This window comes from Ranitomeya variabilis, chromosome 6, assembly GCF_051348905.1.
Source record: "Ranitomeya variabilis isolate aRanVar5 chromosome 6, aRanVar5.hap1, whole genome shotgun sequence".
NCBI lineage: Eukaryota > Metazoa > Chordata > Amphibia > Anura > Dendrobatidae > Ranitomeya > Ranitomeya variabilis.
Genome location: NC_135237.1, coordinates 427,877,797 through 427,902,585, shown reverse-complemented (window position 1 = coordinate 427,902,585; position 24,789 = coordinate 427,877,797). Strand labels below are relative to the sequence as shown.

Here is a 24,789-nt window from a genome sequence, read left to right as displayed (position 1 = left end):
GTGGCTGAGGAAAATTGAAATCATACAAACGTTGGCCCATGTCAGAGTTTTTGAAAGTCAGTGTCATTTCCTTGTCCAAATGAGCCAACGTCCACAGTGACAAATCGACATTCAGCATCTGCAATCGCCATGAGAACAATAGAAAAGTATTAAAATACTCTGTTCCACTTCCAGCTGGTTTCATAATCCGAATGTGTTTGCCATCCACAGCCCCCACACAGTTAGGAAAATTACAAATGTCCTGGAATTTTGCAGCATTTTCCAGCCAGAGTTCATTTGTAGATTGGGGGAGGAATTCTTGGCACAGAATGTCACACAATGCACGGCAGGTGTCTCCAACAATCCCAGAAAGACTGTCCACCCTAACCCGGAATTGGAAATGTAGAGATCTTAAGGTCTCTCCGGTAGCCAGGAATCTGCCAAATATAAAATAGAAAAATTATTAGTACATGGCTTTTCTAACAATAATACAACCAACATGTGATTTTTTTAAATTACGTACCTCAGGGTCACCAACAGACGTTCCTCAGCAGGAATTACTCGAAAGAGTTGTGTGTCCTGTCTGCTGATGGATCCTCGGACACGTTGCAGCAATTCATCGAGGCTCTGTTCAGACATCCTCATGTACTCCAAAAAAAAAACTTCTCCGGGTTTTCACGCAACTCATTGTACAACGAGTGGTAGGCTCCACGGCTCTCTTGGAGTTCAAGGATGGGGTGTTGCCAGTAGCTACGACAACGTCTTCTCAGTCTTTTTCTTCTCCTTTCTTCCTCACAAGCCACAGCAGAAGCTAAAACCAATTTCAATTGTAAATCCAGATTAGCATAGAAGCTGCCATGTCAAGATCCATCTTGCAGCTGGACACAGTAGCCAAAGACGAGGATTTCATCAGTGCAGTGTGCCTATATATACAGAAATCCCATGAGCCACACCTATTGGGTGCCTGATGTCAAGGAAAATCTACTGTAAAAGCATTGGAAATATCTAACGCATGCGCATAAACAACGCATGCAAACGCAGCGTTTTTTGTAGTCCTGCGTAAGATGATGCGGATAAAAAATGCTGCGTAAGCATGCGTTTGCAGATGATACGCTGCGCACGGTCAGCGTATGTGCCTATTTTGTCCATAGAGTCACATGTACCCAGGATATGACAACAGAGTGTACCTGGTGCATAGGCCATGCTCATAGCCGTTTGACACAATGAAAAGAAAAAAATAACTAGTAGTAGAGGTCAATATTGTAATTTATTTACTAAAGCTTAGCCATACTGCTTACTTTGCATGCAAACTCTATAAAATCCAGGAACAGCTGCAGGCATCATCAAAACAACCTGTGCTCCCCTAACCCCTTAATGACCACCAATATGTCTTTTTACTGACCTGAGATACAAGAGACTAACATCCCCATACAGGTGACAATCCAGCAGCTGTCGGCTGTGCACTATAGCTGACAACTTACTGTATCAGCCACGATCAGTGTTGTCACCGTCCATATCTGTTTAACCTCTTAGATGCTGCTGCTAAAAGTGACTACATCATATAAATGGTTAACAGAGTGTGGGGGCTTCCTCTTTAACCCCATAGGCACCCAGAGATCATGATTGTGTGGTCCTGATGTTTGCCATGGCAATTCACGGCTTTAGAGTCTCCTGGCTATAGCAGCCTGTTCAGAAGTTACTGACATTTAGGTAGTAAAAATAAAAATTTTTGTTTCAGTTATGCCACTTTGCATTAATTCCCGAGTATCACTTGAAGCAGCAGTTTTCAATATGTCGAGGGGTGCAGTTTTTAAAATGGTATAACTTTTGGGGGTTTCCCGATATATAGGACCCTTTAAGTCACTTCAAATCTGGATTAGTCCCTAAAAAAATGAAATGTTGTAAATTTCCTTGAAAAAAAAATGAAAAATTACTGCTACATTTTTTAAACCTCCTAAAATGCTAACATAAAAAACCAACATTTTACAAATGGTGCTGATGTAAAGCAAACATGTGGGAAATGTCATTTATTCATGTTTTTCTATGGTATGACCATCTGGATTAAAGAGATAGTCATTGAAAGTTTGAAAATTGCACTTTTTTTTACATTTTGTCAAATTTGGGATTTTTTTCCTATAAAACATGAAACATAGACCTAAATGTACCTTTATCATAAATTCTAATGTAACATGATAAAAAAAAAAAAAATCTAAAAATCACCGGGATTTGTTGAAGGTTCCAGAGTTATTACCACAAAGTGACACTGGTCAAATTTAAAAAATTTGGCCTGGTCACTAAGGGGTTAAAATGGGGATCTCTCATAAAGGGATGTAAAGAGGGGCTAAGATGACCCTTTCTTAGATGGGTCAGAGAGATGCTAACAAAGAACATCACTCACATCTACATGGAAAGCTATTCGTATAATTAAGGCATGCAATACCACATTTAACCTGTAGTGGCTGCTGCAGGGGAAACGCATGGCTGATTGCAGCGGATCGAGTCGGCATCAATCCCTTAAAATTCAATTATATAGAAAAATAGTAAATTTAATGCTAACGTAAAATTAAACAAAAAAGTTGATGCTTATGACCGCTCCATTATAGGTAAACTATTCATGAAGCTGCTTTGTCTCCATATTCAGCATTGCATAATAACTGGACGTAACACATTAGGCCTGTCGAACACATTGCTACAAGGACAACGTTAATGAGCCAGATACATGAAATGCTTTGGGTTCCTTTCAGGAATCACTAGTGCATACTTCAGTAGTCCCACTCATGACCTCCACCCACCAGTAACGGAAGATGTTCTGCACAACAACAAAACTCTCAGTATACGGAGGCGAGTAATGCACACAACGCTGTCAGTCAAACGCGACAACAGCAGCATTGTATGTGCATTTATGCCATTTACCATGTAGCGCCTAACAATGAAGCATTTAACAGCTAGTGCCAAGAGCTACCAAGTAATGTATCAATGTAAAGGGGAAGAAACTAAGTCCTACGTTCCAAGAAAGACAAATTATTCTACAGTAATATAAATAGGACGGCGCACAAAAGCATTAAGCTACTTACGGGTAGCGGCATTTTTCGGAGGCCCAAGACAGCACTACGAGAGAGGGGATCCGCCCTTCAGGAACAGGAAACCTACAGAGATACAAAAGGGCGGCACCTCTCCCCATGCATCAGTTGTATATTAGAGCCTGAGAGGACTACCGCGGTTAGTAGCACACAAATATTATATACAGTTTATATACAAAACTAATCCAATACAAATACCACACGTGAGATCTATATATATCTCATTATATACATTATAGGAAGTGCAACCCCCACGAGAATAGGGAGGGAACTAAGGGTGCTGTCATGGGCCTCCGAAAAATGCCGCTACCCGTAAGTAGCTTAATGCTTTATTCGGACTCCCATGACAGCACTACGAGAGAATTACAGAGATGTAAAACTACCTTAGGGAGGGACTATAGCTTGCAGCACCCTTAACCCGAAGGTGAGATCAGAGGAGCACCCCAAGTCCAACCGATAGTGCTTGAAAAAGGTGGAAGGGGACGACCACGTAGCTGCCTTACATATCTGGTCGATTGATACTCCAGATCTTTCCGCCCAGGATGTAGCCATGGCCCTGGTGGAATGCGCCCTCAGATTCTGCGAAGCCGGACCTCCACCTGCAGTATAAGCCAGAGAGATAGCCTCCCTAATCCACTTCGCTAGTGTGAACTTCGAAACTCTAAGCCCTTTCCTAGGACCTTGGAAGGATAAAAATAACGCATCCTCTCTCTTCCAAGCGTTAGTGACTGATGTATTCTAACAGGCATCTCCTAACATCTAATGTATGGAGTAGTTCTTCTTTAGCGTTAGAGGGGTTAGGGAGAAATGATGGTAACACTATCTCCTGTGATCTGTGAAAATGTGAGGCGACTTTTGGCAAATAGGCGGGGTCCGGTTTTAGGACTACTCTGTCCTGTAAAAACTCTGTATATGGGGAGAGTCTAGAGAGCGCTTGAATGTCCCCTACTCTACGAGCAGATGTTATCGCTACCAAGAACGCTGTCTTGAGGGACAATAATTTAATTGAAGCAGAATGTAAGGGCTCAAACGGTTCTCTAGTCAAGGCTGACAGGACTAGGTTGAGATCCCAAGGTACCGACCTGTTCTTGTGTATAGGTCTAGCTCTACTAGAAGCTTTTATAAACCTTGATACCCAATAGTTATTAGCAACGTTACAAGAAAACAGGGCCCCCAGGGCTGAGACTTGTACTTTTAGTGTACTCGTGGATAGGTTTAGCTCTAACCCTTTCTGCAGGAATTCTAAAATTTGGTTAATTGGTAACCCTTCTTCAATTCTGAAATCTGAAGAGGCCAAGAACTTCCTCCAGGTTCTAGAGTAGATCTTTGTTGTTATATTTTTTCTACTCTTCATAAGGGTATCAATTAAGTTTGGGGAAAAACCTCTGTTTTTTAATAATGACCTCTCAAACACCATGCCGTTAAATGGAGCCCCTTCACCTGCGGATGGGTGATCGGACCTTGATGGAGTAAATTGGGAATGTCTGGAAGTACCCAGGGGTCTTCCACCGACATGGTCCTGAGCCACGCGAACCAAGCTCTCTTGGGCCAGAAAGGGGCGACCAGTATGACCCTTGCTCGGTCCTCCCTTATTTTCCTGACCACAAGAGGTAATAGGCCCAGCGGGGGAAACGCATAAGCCAAACGGAAGTCCCATTTGATCAGGAAGGCGTCCACTGCCAACGGATTCTCCCTGGGATTCAGAGAACAGAATTTTTTTGTTTTTCTGTTGTCCCTGGTGGCAAACAGGTCCACGTCTGGATGACCCCACATGTGGACGATTTGACCGAAGATGTCTCTGTTCAGGGACCATTCCCCTTGTTTTAAGGTGTTGCGGCTTAGAAAGTCCGCTTTTATGTTTTCTTTCCCTTTTAAATGTAGAGCAGTTAAAGATAGTAAACTGCTCTCTGCTGTCTGGAGAAGGCGGTCTGCTACTTCCATCAGAGATTCGGAGTGTGTACCACCCTGGTGGTTTACGTAGGCTACGGCCACCTGGTTGTCGGAGAGGATCTTGACATGGTGACCCTGTAGATACACGAGGAGTTTTTTAACTGCTAGTTCAATAGCCATTAACTCTCTCTGATTGGAGGAAGCTGATGTTTGAGGGTCCCATAGCCCTTGAACTACGATGTCACCCATGTGCGCCCCCCATCCCGTAGGGCTGGCGTCAGTTATTACACGAGTCACATGTGTCACCCAGGGAACTCCTGCCGACAGATTGCCTTCCACTAGCCACCATCTGAGAGATGTAAGTACTACTGGACTTAACGTCACCTGACCCTGCAAGGACCCCTGTAAGGCTCTATCATTGTCCAGAACCTCAACCTGTAAAGGTCTGGTATGGAATTGGGCCCAATGGACGGCAGGAATGCACGAAGTTAGGGATCCTAACAGTGACATAGCCTGTCTAAGGGTCATAGATGGTTTATTAATCGCCTTCAACACCTGTTGTTGAATGTGGAGTAATTTATCAGGCGGCAGACAGCATTGTTGGGTCTCTGAATTTAATAACAGTCCGAGGAATCTCTGAATTTTTAGGGGCTGTAAACGGGATTTGTCATAATTTATAATCCAGCCCAGATGTTCTAGTTTGGCTATGGCTGTCTTTGCTTGTGAAAGGCAATGACCTGCTGAATTCCCCACAATAAGGAAATCATCCAGATAAGGTATTATGAGGATATCGGATTCTCGCAAATATGCCATAACCTCAGCGACTACCTTGGAAAATACCCTAGGAGCTGCAGAAATCCCGAAGGGAAGGGCTCGATATTGAAAATGACGAACAATTCCCTCTATAGACACCGCCACCCTCAGGAACCTCTGGAAGTTCTCATGGATAGGAACATGATAGTATGCGTCCTTAAGATCTACAACTACCATAAAGCAGTGTTTGAACAATATCTTTATTGTAGTATTGATAGACTCAATTTTGAAGGTTTTATTAACCAGGAATTCATTAAGAGATTTAAGATTAATGATGGTCCTAAATGACTTATCTGGTTTTTGAATCAGAAATAGAGGAGAGTAGAACCCTCTTCCTCTTTCTGAATCTGGGATCTCAATCAGCACCTTTTTAAGACATAAATTGGTGACTTCAGCTTCCAAAGCCGTTTGTTCAATAGAGGAGGAACGTAAGGGGGTTAATTTGAACTTATCCCGAGGCCAATGGTCAAACTCCAGTCTCAGACCGTCTGATATAATGCCTCGGACCCAGTCACTATTAGTGATGTCAGACCATGCGGAAGAGAAGGCTGCCAATCTCCCTCCCACAGGGATTGCTAGTCATTGGTCTGACTTTTTACGTTCTTTTGAGGAACGGCGGAACATATAGCCCGTACCTCTCTTGCGTCTATCCTCCCATCTGAAATTATCTCTCGAGGGTGAGGACGCGCGTTTCCTTCCGCGACCAAACCTCCTTCTGTTGAAGGGGCGACGGTAAGATGCTGATGGCAGATTAGGGAACTTCTTCTTATCATCACCTGCTTTTTCAAGCAAGTCATCCAGAGTTGGTCCGAAGAGATATTCCCCTTTACATGGGATAGCGCAGAGCTTGGATCTTGATTGGATGTCACCAGACCAACATTTTAACCATAAGGCTCTACGAGCCGCATTGGAAAGACCTGCTGCTCTGGCCGCCATTTTGACGGAATCCAGTGAAGCGTCCGACAGGAAGGCCGCAGCATCTTGAATCACTGGGAGCGCATTCAGGATTGTATTCCTGGATGCACCTTCCTTAAGTTGTGACTCTAACTGATCCAGCCAGACCATTAAGGATCTGCCTGTACACGTTGCGGCCACCGCTGGTCTCAGAGATCCGGCCGCCATCTCCCAGGTACCTTTAAGGAAGGTGTCTGCCTTCCTATCGAGCGGATCTTTAAGGGTCCCCATATCCTCAAAGGGTAATGAGGCTTTTTTGGACGCTTTCGCCACCGCCGCATCTAGCTTAGGGGCCTTGTCCCAGGTATCAACGGCTGCATCCTCAAAGGGATACCTGCGTTTTAAAGCTGGTGGTAACGAGCCTTTTTTCTCCGGTTTCTTCCACTCACGGAGAATTAAATCTTGAACTTTATCTATCACCGGAAAGGATCTGCGCTTCTTATGGTCTAATCCGCTGAACATTATTTCCTGCCTGGAAGGTTGTGTTTTAGGCTCTTCCAGGCCCATGGTACCCCTGACCGATTTAACTAGTTTGTCCACTCGGTCCAGCGGTAGACAAAACCGGCCAGAGTCCTCTTCCGATGACGAGGAAGAGGGAATAGAGCCATAGGAACCTTCCTCTTTTTCTTCCTCCGAAGATTCAGAGATTAAGGGAGTTTTAGGTTTTGAACTTCCCGCCTGGGATAGAGACCGCAGGGATTCCCTTACTTCCATACGGATCATCTCTTTTAAGTTAGCCGTATTTGCAGATTCTTCCGCTACCTAGGGGAGGACAATAAGGTGATACCATCTATCCGACCTGATGTCCCTTAACCCCTACCACACCTGTAGACCTCACCGTCTGTTGTATACAGGGGGCACATAATTTTTTAGGATAAGAATCTGGTAAAGGGATTCCACACAGGGCGCACTCCTTATGTTTCGTCTTTGCACTTCTCTTCCCCTAGAATGACAAAGTATAAGGGGGCCCGCGTCACTGAGTGAACATTCACGTAGATCACTTACCAGTGTACGCCAAATCAAGGTACCGGAACACGAGGGGGTTCTTTCCCAGTCGAAGCTCTCGATCCCTGCTTGGACGAGCTTTTGCGGCTGGACTGGTCACTCCTGACATGCTCCTTCTCCAAGGGCTTCTGTCGCACCTCCAGTAGCTGAGGCTGCTCACCACCACTCTCCATGATGGAAGTGTGACCAAAAGCAGGGCTCTAAATCCGACACCTGCTTAAATCCCCCTGGGTTCCGGTCAGCAGACTGCCTGGCGTCATCCCATTGGTTTCTGCTGACCAGACCGCAGCTGGGAGGTCAGCGGTAGTTAGTGGGGAATCCGGTGTCCAGGATCGATGGGCGCCGCCATCTTGGATAGACTGCGCATGCGCAGCCATCCAGTAACCCGGAAGCGCCTGCCGACTCCGCCCCCGGCGTCACAGCACTCCGGAAACGCTCCTGAGAGCGGTGCAGGACGCCGGAGATGTGCGACAGCGCTCCGGTCGGCGCCGCTTTCCCGTCACCGCTACCCCACTCCACCACTGCACCGCCGCATCGCTGCAAGAACCAAGGGGGGCATATACTTACCAACGCCGGCATAGAATGGAGATCAGGCAATCCTCCGGACCCTGCTCCCTGCTGCCATACGCCACCGACGTGCAGTCCAGCCAGGACCACCGTGGCGCCTCCAGGGACATCCGCACCGGCCGAGGTAGGAGACCCCCCCGCTACCAGATTCGGCCGGCCGGCCTGGGATCCACTACGGAGAATTTCATCTGTAGGATCCTGTCCCTCCAGGAACAGGAAACCAACTGATGCATAGGGAGAGGTGCCGCCCTTTTGTATCTCTGTAGGTTTCCTGTTCCTGAAGGGCGGATCCCCTCTCTCGTAGTGCTGTCATGGGAGTCCGAATAAAAGGGAAGAAAAAGAAACCGCAATGAAAGTTACAGTAAATATTCTATGAAGAAAAAAATTATTGTACAAAAATTGCCACCAAAAATGGCACTTATGAAATTCTACTCACAATAAATACGTCAGCCAAAATGCTTCATTTCCTGGAAACTACAGCAAGTTAACACATCTGACCCAAGTCATCATTAGCGTTTTTTTTTTTTTTTCATCTTTTACTTCCCCGAGCTGGTAGATTTTGCGGAAAATTCATCAAAATTCATATTTTTTTATGAAATGGCGCGAATTCAAAGGAGGTTTTTTTTTTTTTTTTTTTTTTTTAACGCCATTATAAATTTACAATCCTTTCAACCCCTGCAGGACAGTTTGATTTATTTTATTGTTTTACGCCTTTATTTTTTCCTCCCCTTCTTCCAAGAGCTATATTTTTTTATATTCTTGTTAATATAGCCACATGAGTGCTTGTTTTTTTTTGTTTTTTTTATGTGAAAACCGCTGCATTTTTTAATGACATTATTAATGTTGAAAAACACAAAAGGATAAAAACACACCGGCGCTCCCAGGGGGATACACTAGAGAGCTGCAGGTGCCTAGACAGCTACTGGGCTAAATCTGTCATGTGGTAAACGGAAAAAATGAAAATGGATTAAGACACCACGCTAACTAGATATAGACACAATCAGAGGAGTGGGCAAGCATATAACTAGAACTTGTAGATGGAAAATAACCAGCAATGGAGGCAGCCTGTATAGGAATGGCCGCAACCACCAGCAACAATAACAGTAAAAAGGCGTAGCGCAATGAGGGTGTCAAAATGCTAATAAATAGATGCTCACAGAGCCAGCAAAAATGCCTCCTGTTACCGCAGCATTAAATGTAAGAGAGAAATGTCAAAAAGAGAATATAACTGTGTGGCAGATATATAAAAATGATAATTAAAAGACCGCACACTTACTGGTTGTGGTATGACTGCAGTGGAGGTGCTGGCGCTGTGCTGAGGTAGATAGGAGCGGGATCACCAGCGGTCCGGAAATAAGAAGTCCGAGAAGGCAGCGTGGGGCGGCAGAGACACCTGCTGGTGTAGGGAGCCCGCTCCTATCTACCTCAGCACAGCGCCAGCACCTCCACTGCAGTCATACCACAACCAGTAAGTGTGCGGTCTTTTAATTATCATTTTTATATATCTGCCACACATTTATATTCTCTTTTTGACATTTCTCTCTTACATTTAATACTGCGGTAACAGGAGGCATTTTTGCTGGCTCTGTGAGCATCTATTTATTAGCATTTTGACACCCTCATTGCGCTACGCCTTTTTACTGTTGTTATTGTTGCTGGTGGTAGCGGCCATTCCTATACAGGCTGCCTCCACTGCTGGTTATTTTCCTTCTACAAGTTCTAGTTATATGCTTGCCCACTCCTCTGATTGTGTCTATATCTAGTTAGCGCGGTGTCTTAATCCATTTTCACATTATTAATGTTACCATATTGTGTACCAAAAACCAGGAAAATAATGACAAGTGGGATGACAGTGTGAAAAAAATAGCAACTCTGACATGTTTTGTTTCACATTTTACTTTTATGGCATTAATTGTGCGTAAAAATCTCCAGGCAAAATCATTTTCCAGATCAGTACAATTACAGCGATACTAAACTGGTTTAGTATTAAGATTTTACTGGTGGAAAAAAAAATAATTTGTTTGTGTCTTTATTTTTTGAGACCTATAACTGTTACTTTTCTGGTGATGGACTTTTTCTGTGTGCGCGCCGAGCTGTAGTTTTCAATTTTACCATTTTGGGGGTTATGTATGATATATTGATCACTTTATGTTGCTACAAAACTGGGGTTTATTTTATAATTAGTTTTAAGCATTCAGCGTGTGTTTTAAATACTTTCATATTTCACAAGCCAAATTTTTATAGAAGTCGTCAATATTCAATATATTTATTATTTTTTTTGGTTTATCTTAAAACTGGGGAATAAAGTGGGAAGAGATTTAAAGGGAACTTGTCAGCAGATTTTGCCACTATAAGATGCAGCCACCGCCTTTCAGGGCTTATCTACAGTATTCTATAATGCTGTAGATAAGCCCCCGATCCGATCTGTAAGAGAAGAAAAGCAAGTTATTATACTCACCCGGGTGGCGGTCCGGTCCGATGGGCGTTGCAGGTCTGAGTCCGGTACCTCCCATCTTCGAACGATGCCGCCCTCCTGCTTCTTCCTCGCTCCCCGGCATTGGCGCTCCGGCGCAGGCGCACTTATCTGCCCTGTTGAAGGCAGAGTAAAGTACTGCAGTGCGCAGGTGCTGGGCCTCTCTGACCTTTTCTGGGGTCTGCGCACTTCTGCACTTTACTCTGCCTTCAACAGGACAGATAAGTACGCCTGTGCAGGAGCACGATGCCAGGGGGCGATGAAGAAACAGGAAAGAGGCGTCGCAAGAAGATGGGAGGCCCAGGACCCGCGACACCCATTGATCCGGACTGCTCCGCAGGTGAGTATAACACCACTTATTTTTATTCACTTGCAGGTGGGACCAGGGGCTTATCTACAGCCTTATATAATGCTGTAGATTAGCCCTGAAATGCAGTTGTCGTATCTTAAAGCGGCAAAATCTGCTGATAGGTTCCCTTTAAACTTTATTTTTAGTGCCCATAGATTACTTTAACCTGTGATCATTTGGTTGCCTATACCAGTTGTCCTTAACCTCTCTTGCCCTGAGAGCCCCATTCAGCCCTGAGAGATGGTCCTGTAGAATGTAAGCCCGCAAGGGCAGGGTCCTCTTCCCTCTGTACCAGTCTGTCATTGTTAGTTTTGTTTACTGTAAGTGATATTTGTATTTTGATGTAACTCCGTCTAATGTAAAGCACCATGGAATTAATGGTGCTATATAAATAATAATAATTATTATAATAATAAAAATGGTCATGAGCCATATCCAGCCCTGCTCCACCTCACATTAATGCCACTCAGAGCCCTCCATATATCAGTATAATGACCGACAAAGCATCCCCACAGAAAGCACCCCAAAACCAAAATCTCCAGCATACCCCATTTAGCTCTTCTTTATATTAATATTATATCATATATATTAAGTGAGTAAAAAAAGGCACAATTTAAACAACTAGGCAGAAAGAGGAAAAAAAAATATTACATACATACATATATATATATATATATATATATATATATATATATATATATATATATATATATATGTATATATATATATATATATATATATATATATATATATATATTTACTCTTGAAATGCAACAAAAACAATGATAAGTCGGCCCGAAGTATTTGGCCTTCCTGAATTCATGTCGGTGATAACACTAAGTAGAATACTATACTGTATGTGAATATGGATTATATAAAAAAAAACATTGCTGACAATCTTAGGCAAAATATCTCATAAGTGAATATTCATTTTAGAACAGATCCATGACAACTACAAGGGAATGGGCTTCTAACACTGTAAAATGCCAAACTCTGCTCGGCAGCACCTAGACTGTACAAGCACATCTCACTCGTGAACATACAGTGTCTTCTTAATAGAGTTCTCTGACATTCTGTAACAATCCCCTCCATCCATATTCACAGGTTCGTGCACCAGCGTGAAGACAGATCTTCTTGTAAATCACACATCTTAGGAAAAGCTCCTGTTAACCCTTGTGCGCCGAGGTCCTAAACAACCACTGATTGTGCCCTTCCATGCATACGTATCTGGTAACTGTTTCTAAATAATTCTATTACCTTATGTATTCTGCCAAATCAAGGTCAGAAGGGCACACTTCGCACGTGTGACAGCATACACTAGTCATCAGGGCTAATCCACGGAGATCATCCCTAAAAGCCTTGCCACCGGTACAGACAGGGCTAGATGCACGCAGTATACAGGAGACTTGTGGACGAGTTATACTGGGAAGGATCCTTTGTTCATACGATTTTCTAAGACCGAAGGCAAACTAGTATCAGATCAGAGATCCCCACAAGGTCCTCCATGGCTTGACAATGATATAGAGCCAAAATAATACAAGTATAGAATAATTCCCTGATTAAGTCCTGTGCCAGATCCAGGACAGCACTGAAGCCAGCAGTATGTGCAGCCTGTACAGCACAAGCCATTCCACCCATAGAGGCAGATACAGAGCAGTGCATAGCACATCTTACCTCTCAGGTGGGAGCTTCACTTTCTCGGAGATTCCACCTCCCGTGCCGCTTCCCCAGCAGAATCCTATGCACCACTATGTGCTGGCCAGCAGCCTGCCTCCCTAATCCTCATCTCAGCAGGAAAATCCCCGGCACAGAGCACAGGCAGCTGCAGGAGAAGGCAGCACAGTTCTCTGCTGACAGCAAATCTGCGATTGGCCACACGGCACCACTGCTATTGGCTCCTGCTGCCCTCGGCAATGCTGCTTATTCCCTCGGTAAACTCCCGGGATAAGACCCCTGATCAGCCTGGTGCACGCTGCATGTCACACTCTTCTATGTGGAAAACCAAACCAAATATTTAAAGGGGTATTCCCATCTCCAAGATCCTATCCCAGTACGTAGTAGGTGTAATAGTAATATTAGCAAATACTTCCAATTAGAAATGTAGTATAGTTCTTCTGATTTGCTATTTCTCCTTCCTCAAGTGCAGAACCTTAGGTATCCATGGTTATGTCCACTGATATAGTGACAGCTAGTTGCTCCTGGTCGTATCCATGGATATCCAAGGTCCTGCAATTCTCTCACATGAGTAAAGAGACAAAGCAAATCAGGAGAACTACACTACATTTCTAATTGGAGGTATTTGCTAATATTATACCTACTACATATTGGGATCGGATCTTGGAGATGTTATTACCCCTTTAACACTTGGTAAGCCACCACACTGCAAATTTATTAGTTTAGAGAGGATTTGTAAATTGCCATAATTACTTCTTCTTAACTTGGTGCAATTGCAGCTGTTCTCCTGAATCTGGTGGACTTTTTGAGGTATGACCCACTTTCCCTGTATAGAAACCTAATCTTTTAAAGATAGTAGGTGTTGTCCAGTCTTCCTCAGGATCACATCCACTGGGCTAAAAAGACTAAAGGTACCGTCACATTTAGCAACGCTGCAGCGATCTAGACAACAATCCCAATCGCTGCAGCATCGCTGTGTGGTCGCTGGAGAGCTGTCACACAGACAGCTCTCCAGCGACCAACTATGCGAAGTCCCCTGGTAACCAGGGTAAACATCGGGTTACTAAGAGCAGGGCCGCGCTTAGTAACCCGATGTTTACCCTGGTTACCAGCGTAAACGTAAAAAAAACCAAAACACTACATACTTACATTCCGGTGTCTGTCCCCCGGAGCGCCGGCCGGAAAGCAGAGCACAGTGGTGACGTCACCGAGCGCTTTCCGGCTGGCGCTTACACAGTGCAGAGAAGCACAGCGCCGGGGGACAGACAGCGGCCCTGTGCTTAGCAACCCGATGTTTACCCTGGTTACCAGTGAAGACATCGCTGGATCGGTGTCACACACGCCGATTCAGCGATGTCTACGGGAGATCCAGCGACGAAATAAAGTTCTGGCCTTTCTGCTCCGACCAACGATGGCACAGCAGGATCCTGATCACTGCTGCCTGTCAAACTCAACGATATCGCTAGCCAGGACGCTGCAACGTCACGGATCGCTAGCGATATCGTTTAGTGTGAAGGTACCTTTAGGAAGAGAGGGACAAAGCTCAGGAACAAAAAGGCGCAGGGACAAAAAACAGACAATGCCTGGATTCATTGGAACCATGACATTTCATGAAGTTAATTACAAATATACATATTTACAGTAAGTGCTAGGTCCATTACTTATGGGGTTTTATCTGTAGCCATGTCATTACTGGCATGGGTTAGTTCTCTGGAATCCCACGAATACTGATGAAGGGGTCACAGCGCTGATTTAGAGTTTCATCTCCTAAGTTTTCCTTTCATATCAGATAATACACTAATTATAGACTGGGGAGCTGGGAATATGAAGTCTTTTACCCAGGAACTAGCTGCCCTACACAGGTTCCACTCAGGTCTCCCCAGTTTGCTTCTGACACATAGGAAACTACTCCTTTTGCCACAAACACAGAAATAGGGAGGTATACAAGATCACCAGCAAAAGACAAGAAAAGTGGAAACCATTGCAGAGTGTGAGAAAAATGCACAAAGCAATGCAGGATTGTGCAGATGGTACACCATGAGAACACAAAAGCATCCAAATCCGAAAACTTATTTACAAGAAGTTCTATATCAATATCAAGTAAAAGGCAAAAACAAAAAAAATGCATCAATGGGACGACTCCCTGCAAACATATGATACCCCCTTAAGGCCCCGTCTCACATAGCGAGATCGCTAGCGATATCGCTGCTGAGTCACAAGTTTTGTGACGCAACAGCGACCTCAGTAGCGATCTCGCTATGTGTGACACGTACCAGCGATCAGGCCCCTGCTGCGAGATCGCTGGTCGTGTCGGAATGGCCTGGACCTTTTTTTGGTCGCTGAGGTCCCGCTGACATCGCTGAATCGGTGTGTGTGACACCGATCCAGCGATGTCTTCACTGGTAACCAGGGTAAACATCGGGTTACTAAGCGCAGGGCCGCGCTTAGTAACCCGATGTTTACCCTGGTTACCAGCGTAAATGTAAAAAAAACCAAACACTACATACTCACCATCTGATGTCCGTCAGGTCCCTTGCAGTCTGCTTCCTGCTCTGACTGAGATCCGGCCGTACAGCGAGAGCGCAGCAGTGACGTCACCGCTCTGCTCTCGCTGTACGGCTGCTCAGTCAAAGCAGGAAGCAGACGGCAAGGGACCTGACGGACATCAGATGGTGAGTATGTAGTGTTTGTTTTTTTTACATTTACGCTGGTTTACCCTGGTTACATCGGGTTACTAAGCACGGCCCTGCGCTTAGTAACCCGATGTTTACCCTGGTTACCCGGGTGCTGCAGGGGGACTTCGGCATCGTTGAAGACAGTTTCAACGATGCCGAAGTCGTTCCCCTGATCGTTGGTCGCTGGAGAGCGGTCTGTGTGACAGCTCCCCTGCGACCACACAACGACTTACCAACAATCACGGCCAGGTCGTATCGCTGGTCGTGATCGTTGGTAAATCGCTATGTGAGACGGGGCCTTAAGATATACACTCCTATAGAAATCCAATTTAGGTACCTCTATGCTGGACTATTTGGGGATTAATGACATTATTGAATGTGCGGCTGCGTCCCAATGTGGTCAGCTACAGATGGTTGCCCCTGGACCGTCTCATGATCGCACCCAGCTCTATTTTTATACTATGGCTTGCTATAATGATGCCAGTTTGGCTCTGCTCATTGTGGCCCATCTTGCTCATGTTGTAGGGACTTTATTTTTTATCTGTTTGGAGTTGCTGGTTCCAAATTTTTGAGAATTCTAGTTTTCACATTTGGATACTTTTGTGGGCCTTTATAGTCGCTTTCATTCTTTCTTTTTGTGCTTTGGTATGTCACACACGAGCTGAGTGCACCAATAATTGTCAGTGTAAATAGTGATTTTCTTAATGTTCTCCATCAAGAAAAATAACTGAGTGTGTGTCCCCTTTCAATTGAGCACTTTGGTTTCCATGGGGTACACTGCTGGTAGGAATCCGAGTAGTTGGGGCTCAGGTTTGTGGATGGACCTGTGTGCAGACACAGATGGTAATATAGCTCTTAGGCCGGTTTCACACTTGCGTTTTGATCTGCAGCGTTTTTAGCGCTAGAAAACGCATGCGGTTTTTTTTCTATACTTAAAAACGCATGCGTTTTGACGCGTTTTTTGCAACGCATGCATTTTTTATGCGTGCGTTTAGTTGCAGAAATGCAACCTGTAGTAATTTCTAGCGGCGTTTCTTGCCGCAAAAAACGCATGCGTTTATTCGCGGCAAAAAAAGGTATTGCTGTCTATGTAAACGCATGCGTTTTTAAGCACATGCGTTTATAAACGCATGCGTTTCTATAGAAAAACACAAGAAAACCCCCCCAAAAAAACAAGAAAACCCTAACCCTAAGGTTAGGGTCCCTAGTAACCCTAGGGATCCTAACCCTAACCCTTAGGGTTAGGATCCTAACCCTTAGGGTTAGGATCCCTAGGGTTAGGGTTAGTTTTAGGGGTAGGGTTAGGGTTAGGATCCCTAGGGTTAGGGGTAGGGTTAGGATCCCTAGGGTTAGGGTTAGGGTTTGGATCCCTAGGGTTAGGGGTAGGGTTAGGGGTAGTTTTAGGGGTAGGGTTAGGGTTTGGATCCCTTTGTCACCTTGATGGTGGGGGGTGGCTTATCAGTGACCTGGTGACCAGGACATTCTTCTAATAAAAAGGTACCCCTAACCCTAGGGATCCTAACCCTAACCCTACTGCTAACCCTAGGGATCCTAACCCTAGCTAATTCTATTAATAGTGGGTTTTCTAGTTGATTTTGATGATTGGCAGCTGTCACACACTTCTCAGCATGTGTTTAAAAAACACAAACGCAGGAAAAAACGCATGTAAACGCATCAAAATGCCGCGGTTTTTTTCTGCATGCAAAAACGCATGCGTCTAAAAAACGCAGCGTTTAAACGAGTTTACAAGTGTTTTTTCACCAAATGCGTTTTTTTTTTTTTTTTTTTTTAAACGCTGCAGATCAAAACGCAAGTGTGAAACCAGCCTTCGCTGCTCAGACCCAGTCACTGGGCCTGGCATCGGCAGGGGCTACAGTGTCACAACAACAAATTTCAGTAAGTGGCATAGTGCACGTATGCTCCTTTGTGGCTAGAACACTAGGATAGAAATCTGTTTCCATTTTTTTTACTGTTACTGCTATAGTAGTCACAACTTATCTACTGCCGTAACACGTCCTCGCGCTGTAATGTGCTCTATGTGAGTAAGGGGTTTGGGCATTGGTGTGTGGATGACACACTTTTACTCTAACTACTGAAGAAGGAAATGGAAAGGAGAGCCTGGTGGCACCATTTTGTAGCGAGAGCTGCCTGCTGTGGGCACAACCATTTGTAGCAATTCCAGAACATCATTTGAGCCACGTGGGCGGGTGCAGCAGTCGCCAATTACAATAGTCAGTATATTCTATGGCACAGTTCACACAAAGTGCACTTACACCTTCCCTTTAACAGATGATACACATGACGAACAAAAGTGTCAAAAAGTAATGCAATGCCAACAGGTTCCATTGAACACATGAAATATGAAGCTGCCCAATCACCTATGCAAGAACATAAGTGCATTGTGTACAAATCTCACTACAAGAGGCATTGGGCAGGTCTGCAGCCTCAGAACCAGAAACTGATGTATGGACATTGTCTGAGAAGCGCAACACAGTGCTACTCAATTATACAGAGCAACTACCCAAAGGATTAATGCAAAGTACACAGACCTTTTCATGCCGGGCAAAAAGAAGTAGACAGTCCGCTAGAGCTCTGCAGGTATCCTGGGAGGCAGCAGATATGTTTCTCATCTGTTGCAGGATAACTGGATCGATATCTGAAAAAACACAAATGGTAAATATAGACAAGAGGAAAAAGGCAGAGCGTAAGAGAGGGATGAGAAAAATAGAGGACAGAGGAAATCCAAACAGAGAAAACAGGGAAAAGGAAAGACAAGACCTGCAGAGAACCTCCCCCCCCAAAAAAAAAAATTAAAAAAAAATTGTATGCATCATATATGTAATATTATAAATATATGTAATAATTATATATGTAATATATCATAATATAGTACATACATGAGCATTGGCCTGTTTCTCCCACTTTGGCAGCATACACTGGTTCTGGTTTCTTTCCATGAACTGGGCTTATGAGCTATTGGACCCTCCTACAGTGTTTGCTCTATGGTGCTGCTACATACAGTACATAAGACTGTGGGACGTTATCTATTTAGATCAAGATCATTTATACATTTTTGCCTTTTATGTGTGAGTGCAGGGTTTGATGTTAGCTTTTCATTATCTAAATTCCACTGGTTAAACACTGATGGCGTTTGATTAGTTACAGGCAATTGGTTCATGTCTCGTAATCAGGGCTAAGCTGCAATACTGGACACATTATGGAAAAAATGGCATAGTTAAAGTTACAGAGCAGATGCTGTATGTAAACTATCATATATTGGTGAAGAATTAATAAACTCACAAAGCCGTCATTTACAGCTAAATGCGGATCTGACAATGTATATTTTACTATACCATTCTTCTGTTAAAACAGATCCAAGAAGCCAAGTACTTTTGCAAGTTAATCAAATAAAAGGTTTATCTTCAGAGGATTAGGATAGATATCTCTGCTTAAAGATTGAGGTCATCAATTCACAACCTAGTAAAGCTACTTTTCAGCCAAGCTGTACAGGGCAGTCAGACGTTGTCCTCACAATGGTCAGTCCGGCTGCACAGAGGCTACAATAGTACAAGAACTATTAGAGGCATAGTCAATGTATTAAAGGGGTCAACATGATGGAAACAAAAGCCCCTTCAACGGTATCTTGCCATTATGTTATCTAATGCTCTCCACAGTTAATGACAAGAGATCTATGTCGAAAAGTATCATCGTCCATAAATCTGTTCAGTCTCCTCATAAGGAGTCACAAAGAAATCGCATAAAGAAAAACCGTCCTAAGTGTAATGACTTATTGTGCGGGATGCTGGTGTAGACCACGGTGCTTCCCTACAGTTTAGTGTATCCTCTGCAGCCTTGGAAGAGCCGCTGTTAGGGCTGGCACGGCATATGACTGATATAGGACAAATGGATATTTCATGGCAATTTTAAAAGAGAATAAAGTTTTAAGCATTCACTATGCTCAGTAATGTAGATTTACGGCTTCTGTACACAGCTAGTTCAACTAAAAGGCTGATTAATTGGAAATCACAGACAATACCCTAACTTCCTACTCCGTCCTCAAGTATTTTGAAAAAGGTCCAGAAACATGGGGAATAGCTTAACTTTTTTTTGTGCCTTAAAAAAGACAAATCGCCATGTACATTAATCTAAACAATAGTAGGTGTACGATAGAGAAAGTCCATTCTGCTTCGAAACAATTACGAATTCTGGAGTCAATCACTTTGAAAGTTGCGGAACTTTTGGGCAATGCAGAGTTACGCAAAAACGATGGCGATCTGACAGTTTTGCACCAGTTTCTAACAAAATGGACAGAGCTTGGGTAGGATGGGGGTGAGACGCCACATCTTGACAAATTCATGACAAGCGGCGACGTTCCTTAAGCCAGAAATCTTTCTCGATTCACTGAATAGAATAAGATTTCGGGTGGGGAAGTGGCACCACCTTCTGGGTTTAGGTAAGGTATTTTTTCATTATCATTTAAGGTTTTCTCGCATCCTCTCTCTGGCAGCATTGGCGTCTTAGCATTAATCATTTCCGAAACCTCTATTCTTTTGTCACATGACTAACTATTTATTACCATTGATATGGATTACCAATTGTTTCAGGATGTATTTATTTGTCTATGTTATAGACACTTAGTAGAATATCGCCATTCTATGCCATTTAGTTGTGATTGTACCCTTCTTACCTGTCTAACCAAGGTGGTGCCACCAAGATCTATTTTGGCTCCTTTCAGGCACTAATGGCTAATTTTTAAATAATTCCTGTTTTGTTGTTATTAATACATTTTCTATTTTGTTCTATTTACGTTTTTTGTGTATATGTTTCTATCTAAACTAACGTAGAACTATATAAATTTTGTTTAGTACTTCAGATGCAACTATCTTGTTAATCTTTTTTATGAAAAGACCTTATACTATCTTTCTTGGCATCTAGTAAGCATACCTATTTTGATACTATCGAAACAATTACGCCAGAATTCTGGAGTCAATCACTTTGAAAGTTGCAGAACTTTTGGGCAATGCATTGTTACACAAAAAGATGGCGATCTCTAACAGTTTTGCACCAGTTTCTAACAAAATGGACAGAGCTTGGGTGTGATGGGGGTGAGATGGCACATCTTGTCAAATTCATGACAAGCGGCGACGTAACTTATGCCAGAAATCTTTCTCGATTCACTGACTAGAATAAGATTACGGGTGTCAGATGCTTCGGATTCATTAAGAGGCGCGACTCCAGCACACCTCATCAATATAGGCCTAAACAATCGCCAGTCTTGATGAATTATTTGTCGCCATACTGACAACCTTTACTGAATATTCTTGGAAAGCTCATCTATTCTCATTAGATATGCAGCACAGACTGGGTCTTACCTTTGGAATCCTCTGAAGTCCCTGAAGCGCTGAGAAATGTGGAGATTTCATCATCAAGTCTCCGATGACTGAGCCCAGCTTTCTGTATAAATATATAATCATTCAAGCAAATTTGAATATTTTTTTATTCCGCATTTCATTCATATGCAGAACAAACTTGATAACAGGGAAAAGACAAAAGATGACTTTTGCATAACAGGCACTATTTTAATGCTAATGAAAAAAAAAAAGTAAAAAAATAACCTTTGACGCATTTCCATTCTCGTGTGGTTTTATCCACTCTCTGCTTTAAAAATATAGTTTTGATTTTCTGGGGTTGTTGATAATTAGTCTCGATGCAAACGCTTATATGAGAAGAATTGCCTTTACAGTGGATCAGTTTAGAAAACTGCCCCCCCACCCCAAAAAAAAAAAAAAAAAAATTCCCCATAGAAACTTTAAAGAAGGTGCCCCTGTACATTAAAGGAAAAGACTGACCAATGAAGACATGTGCACGAGGATGTCCCTTGTCTCATTAAAGGAAACCAGCTTGTGTATAGAAGGATTTTGTTTTTGCTTTTCTGAAAACGAATAGCGGAATAATCCAGGGCTTAATTACCTGCCTGTTCTACCTGATATGGGCTCACAGCGGTTACAGACGGTTGGCGACTCAGCTGCTCCACGTCAACCGAGCAGCTCATCTTCCAGACTTTTCTGCCAATCGGGCATGACTGCCAACGTCATGCTGACTTAAAGCCGGCTTTGCGCAGTTAGGCAACAGAGCAGAGCGGAAGAGAAGCCACTTCTCTGCCTACGTGACATCAGTGGAAGCCGCAGAGTCGCCGGCAGGAGCGGTCTGTGACCCCTCTGTGCCAATGGACATCCGTGCTGGGCAGAACTGGCAGGTAGTTCCGCGCTGGGCAGAAATGGCAGATAATTAGCAACTACCTGCCTGTTCATTATTAAGCAGTCAATAACGTTACACAGCGTCTCCACTACTGCTACGCTGACCTTTAATATTATGAAGAATTTGGAGCATTTTATAAGACAAATGGGAAACAAATTATTTCTTATGGAAACAAAACAGCCAAGTCACAGCAGATCCAGTCTGCAATTATCATGCTGATCCACTTCTCAAGGTGACACATTTCTCTAGTTTCATTGCATTAATGTTTTAGCACAAAGAGTAAATTTAGCTAACTGACGAAAGGAGAAAGGTTTTAGTGCTGAGTGCAATGACAATCAGGGACTGCATGACTCCACATGGAAGATGACATCTATAACACAGAAGAGAGAAAGGCTACCTGTAAATGAAGCCTGTGTGACTGCTGGGATATGTAGTCTTACAACAACTGAAGCATTGACATACAGCTTTTCAGAATAATTTCCAGAAAAAAGCAGATTGAAAAGGATGCCCTGGATTAATAAAGGGACTTTGTCACCAGGTTTTTGCCACCTAGTCAGAGAGCAGCATAATGTAGGGGCAGAGACTAATTCCAGCAATTTATCAGCAAGAGATTATCACTACAGGACTAGTGAACCTGTGGTCATGTAGTCCTTCATATTCATGAGCTCTGTATAACCCCGCCATTGGCAGCTGTGTGTGCACTCTGTATAGGCAGATATCTGCCAATCAGTGGTATGGGCAAAGTTATACAAAGATCAGCATCAGGCAAACTGGTAAAGCCCCCGTCTCACATAGCGAGATCTCTAGCGATATCACTGCTGAGTCACAAGTTTTGTGACGCAACAGCGACCTCCATAGCGATCTCGCTATGTGTGACACGTACCAGCGATCAGGCCCCTGCTGTGAGATCGCTGGTCGTGTCGGAATGGCCTGGACCTTTTTTTGGTTGTTGAGGCCCCGCTGACATCGCTGAATCGGTGTGTGTGACACCGATCCAGCGATGTCTTCACTGGTAACCAGGGTAAACATCGGGTTACTAAGCGCAGGGCCGCGCTTAGTAACCCGATGTTTACCCTGGTTACCAGCGTAAATGTAAAAAAAAACAAACACTACATACTTACCATCTGATGTCCGTCAGGTCCCTTGCCGTCTGCTTCCTGCTCTCACTGACTGCCGGCCGTACAGTGAGAAGTGAGAGCACAGCAGTGACGTCACCGCTGCGCTCTGCTCTCGCTGTACGGCTGCTCAGTCAGAGCAGGAAGCAGACGGCAAGGGACCTGACGGACATCAGATGGCAAGTATGTAGTGTTTGTTTTTTTACATTTACGCTGGTAACCAGGGTAAACATCGGGTTACTAAGCGCGGCCCTGCGCTTAGTAACCCGATGTTTACCCTGGTTACCCGGGTGCTGCAGGGGGACTTCGGCATCGTTGAAGACAGTTTCAACGATGCCGAAGTCGTTCCCCTGATCGTTGGTCGCTGGAGAGCGGTCTGTGTGACAGCTCCCCAGCGACCACACAGCGACTTACCAACGATCACGGCCAGGTCGTATCGCTGGTCGTGATCGTTGGTAAATCGCTATGTGAGACGGGGCCTTTACAGTAATCTACAGCAGATAAGTGGTTTCCCCAAAACTGCATCAAGTAACTGACATCGCTGGAATCCGGATATCTGCCCCTATATCATGCTACTCTCAGAGGGGGGTTGATAAAAACCTGGTGACAGATTCTCTTTACATACATCACAGTTAATGAGGGCGCTCACCTACAAGTAGTGCTGGCATTGATCGCAAGCGAAAAGACAACAGCAAGAGATTCTCAATTGCACATGTACATTTATTGATATATCAGTGCACATTCATCTATTGTTGCCTCTCCACATAATTTGAAACAGATTATTAACGGAACAGTCGTGAAAAATGAAAAGTGCATTCATTACACAGAGACAACTGTGCTCACTAGACAGCTACATGTACAGCTAGTGTAAACAGCTTATAGATCCCAAACTGTCCATTTTACAGTTATCTTGTAGATGTCTCTATTTAAAGGGGTTTTCCACTAAAGTTGTTAAAGCCAAATACCAGGAAGAATCAAAAACAAGGCAGCTTTAAAACAGGATATACTAACAAGAGATAAAAAATGCAGAATCAAAAACGCATTAACAAAAAAATGCATGTAAAAGAAAAATTCAAAAATGCAATGAAAAAAACAAAACCTAAATTTACTTTATTGGTGGCGAAAACCTGCAACATCAAAAGTTATGAAAAGCTCATTCTGGGAATGTAGCTTAATGGGAGTAGTCAGCACTTTACAAAGAACAAAAAATATGCTTAAACACTAACAGGCAGGTAATTGATACTTACCTGCCTGTTGTGTGTAAAACTGAAAATTTAGTAATGAATATTATATTAACCTTACTTTCATGTTATGGGTTAAAAAATGTTCTATGAAACTCAATCTTATTAAAATTTTAGAAATTGTTCTTGTGTTCAGTGATATACAAGTGTACTCATTTATGCTGAGCACTGTGTTCATGTATATATTGTAGGTAGCACAAATCCTTTTCTGATGAGACACTCCAATTTTTATCACAACACCCTAAGAAAAAGACTAATGACTCATAACATCTTGAGAGAATAATTGATGCTGCAGTACTTGACATACGGTTACGCCACGTGCTACTAATTAACAAAACCCTTCTCTCAACATGTCTAACTATAATTAAAAAAAGGCTGTAACGCAACATCCGAAGGGCTGTCGACTGCTATTCAGCTAAACATCAAATTACATCCAAGCTAAAACTGTATTCAAATCTCTAACACAAAATAGTCACTTTTTTATGCGCTTTTTTGCAAAAAATAAATAAATCTTAGAAAAAGCGTATTTTATATTCTAGAAGCAGCTCCTTATGATCGAAGAGAATGCCAACAGAGTCCCTCCTGATTACTCAGTGTTACAGCTTACTCTTCTCCAGGCCCACAATGATCTGTCTGATCAGTGCAGGGCAGGAGAGATAGCTGCCAATGCCTGCACATCAATGCAGGTGAACAAATGCTGCAGGTACTGACTAGCT

At 43.5% G+C, this 24,789-nt stretch overlaps 1 protein-coding gene across 7 annotated transcripts in view; it reads right to left on the bottom strand.

Moving 5' to 3' along the window:
- Positions 1–24,789, bottom strand: part of OSBPL1A (oxysterol binding protein like 1A) — a 253,732-nt gene that overhangs the window by 87,156 nt on the left and 141,787 nt on the right. For 4 of the 7 annotated variants that reach the window (XM_077270363.1, XM_077270362.1, XM_077270364.1 and 1 more), the window contains 2 exons: positions 20,832–20,913; positions 18,009–18,115 (listed from right to left, as the gene is read on the bottom strand). In XM_077270363.1, the coding sequence (XP_077126478.1) occupies positions 18,009–18,115; positions 20,832–20,913 (189 nt within the window). Of the gene's footprint in view, positions 1–12,367; positions 12,748–12,784; positions 13,098–18,008; positions 18,116–20,831; positions 20,914–24,789 lie in introns of those variants that run through there. The other 3 variants (XM_077270366.1, XM_077270368.1, XM_077270367.1) reach the window with 3 other exon arrangements.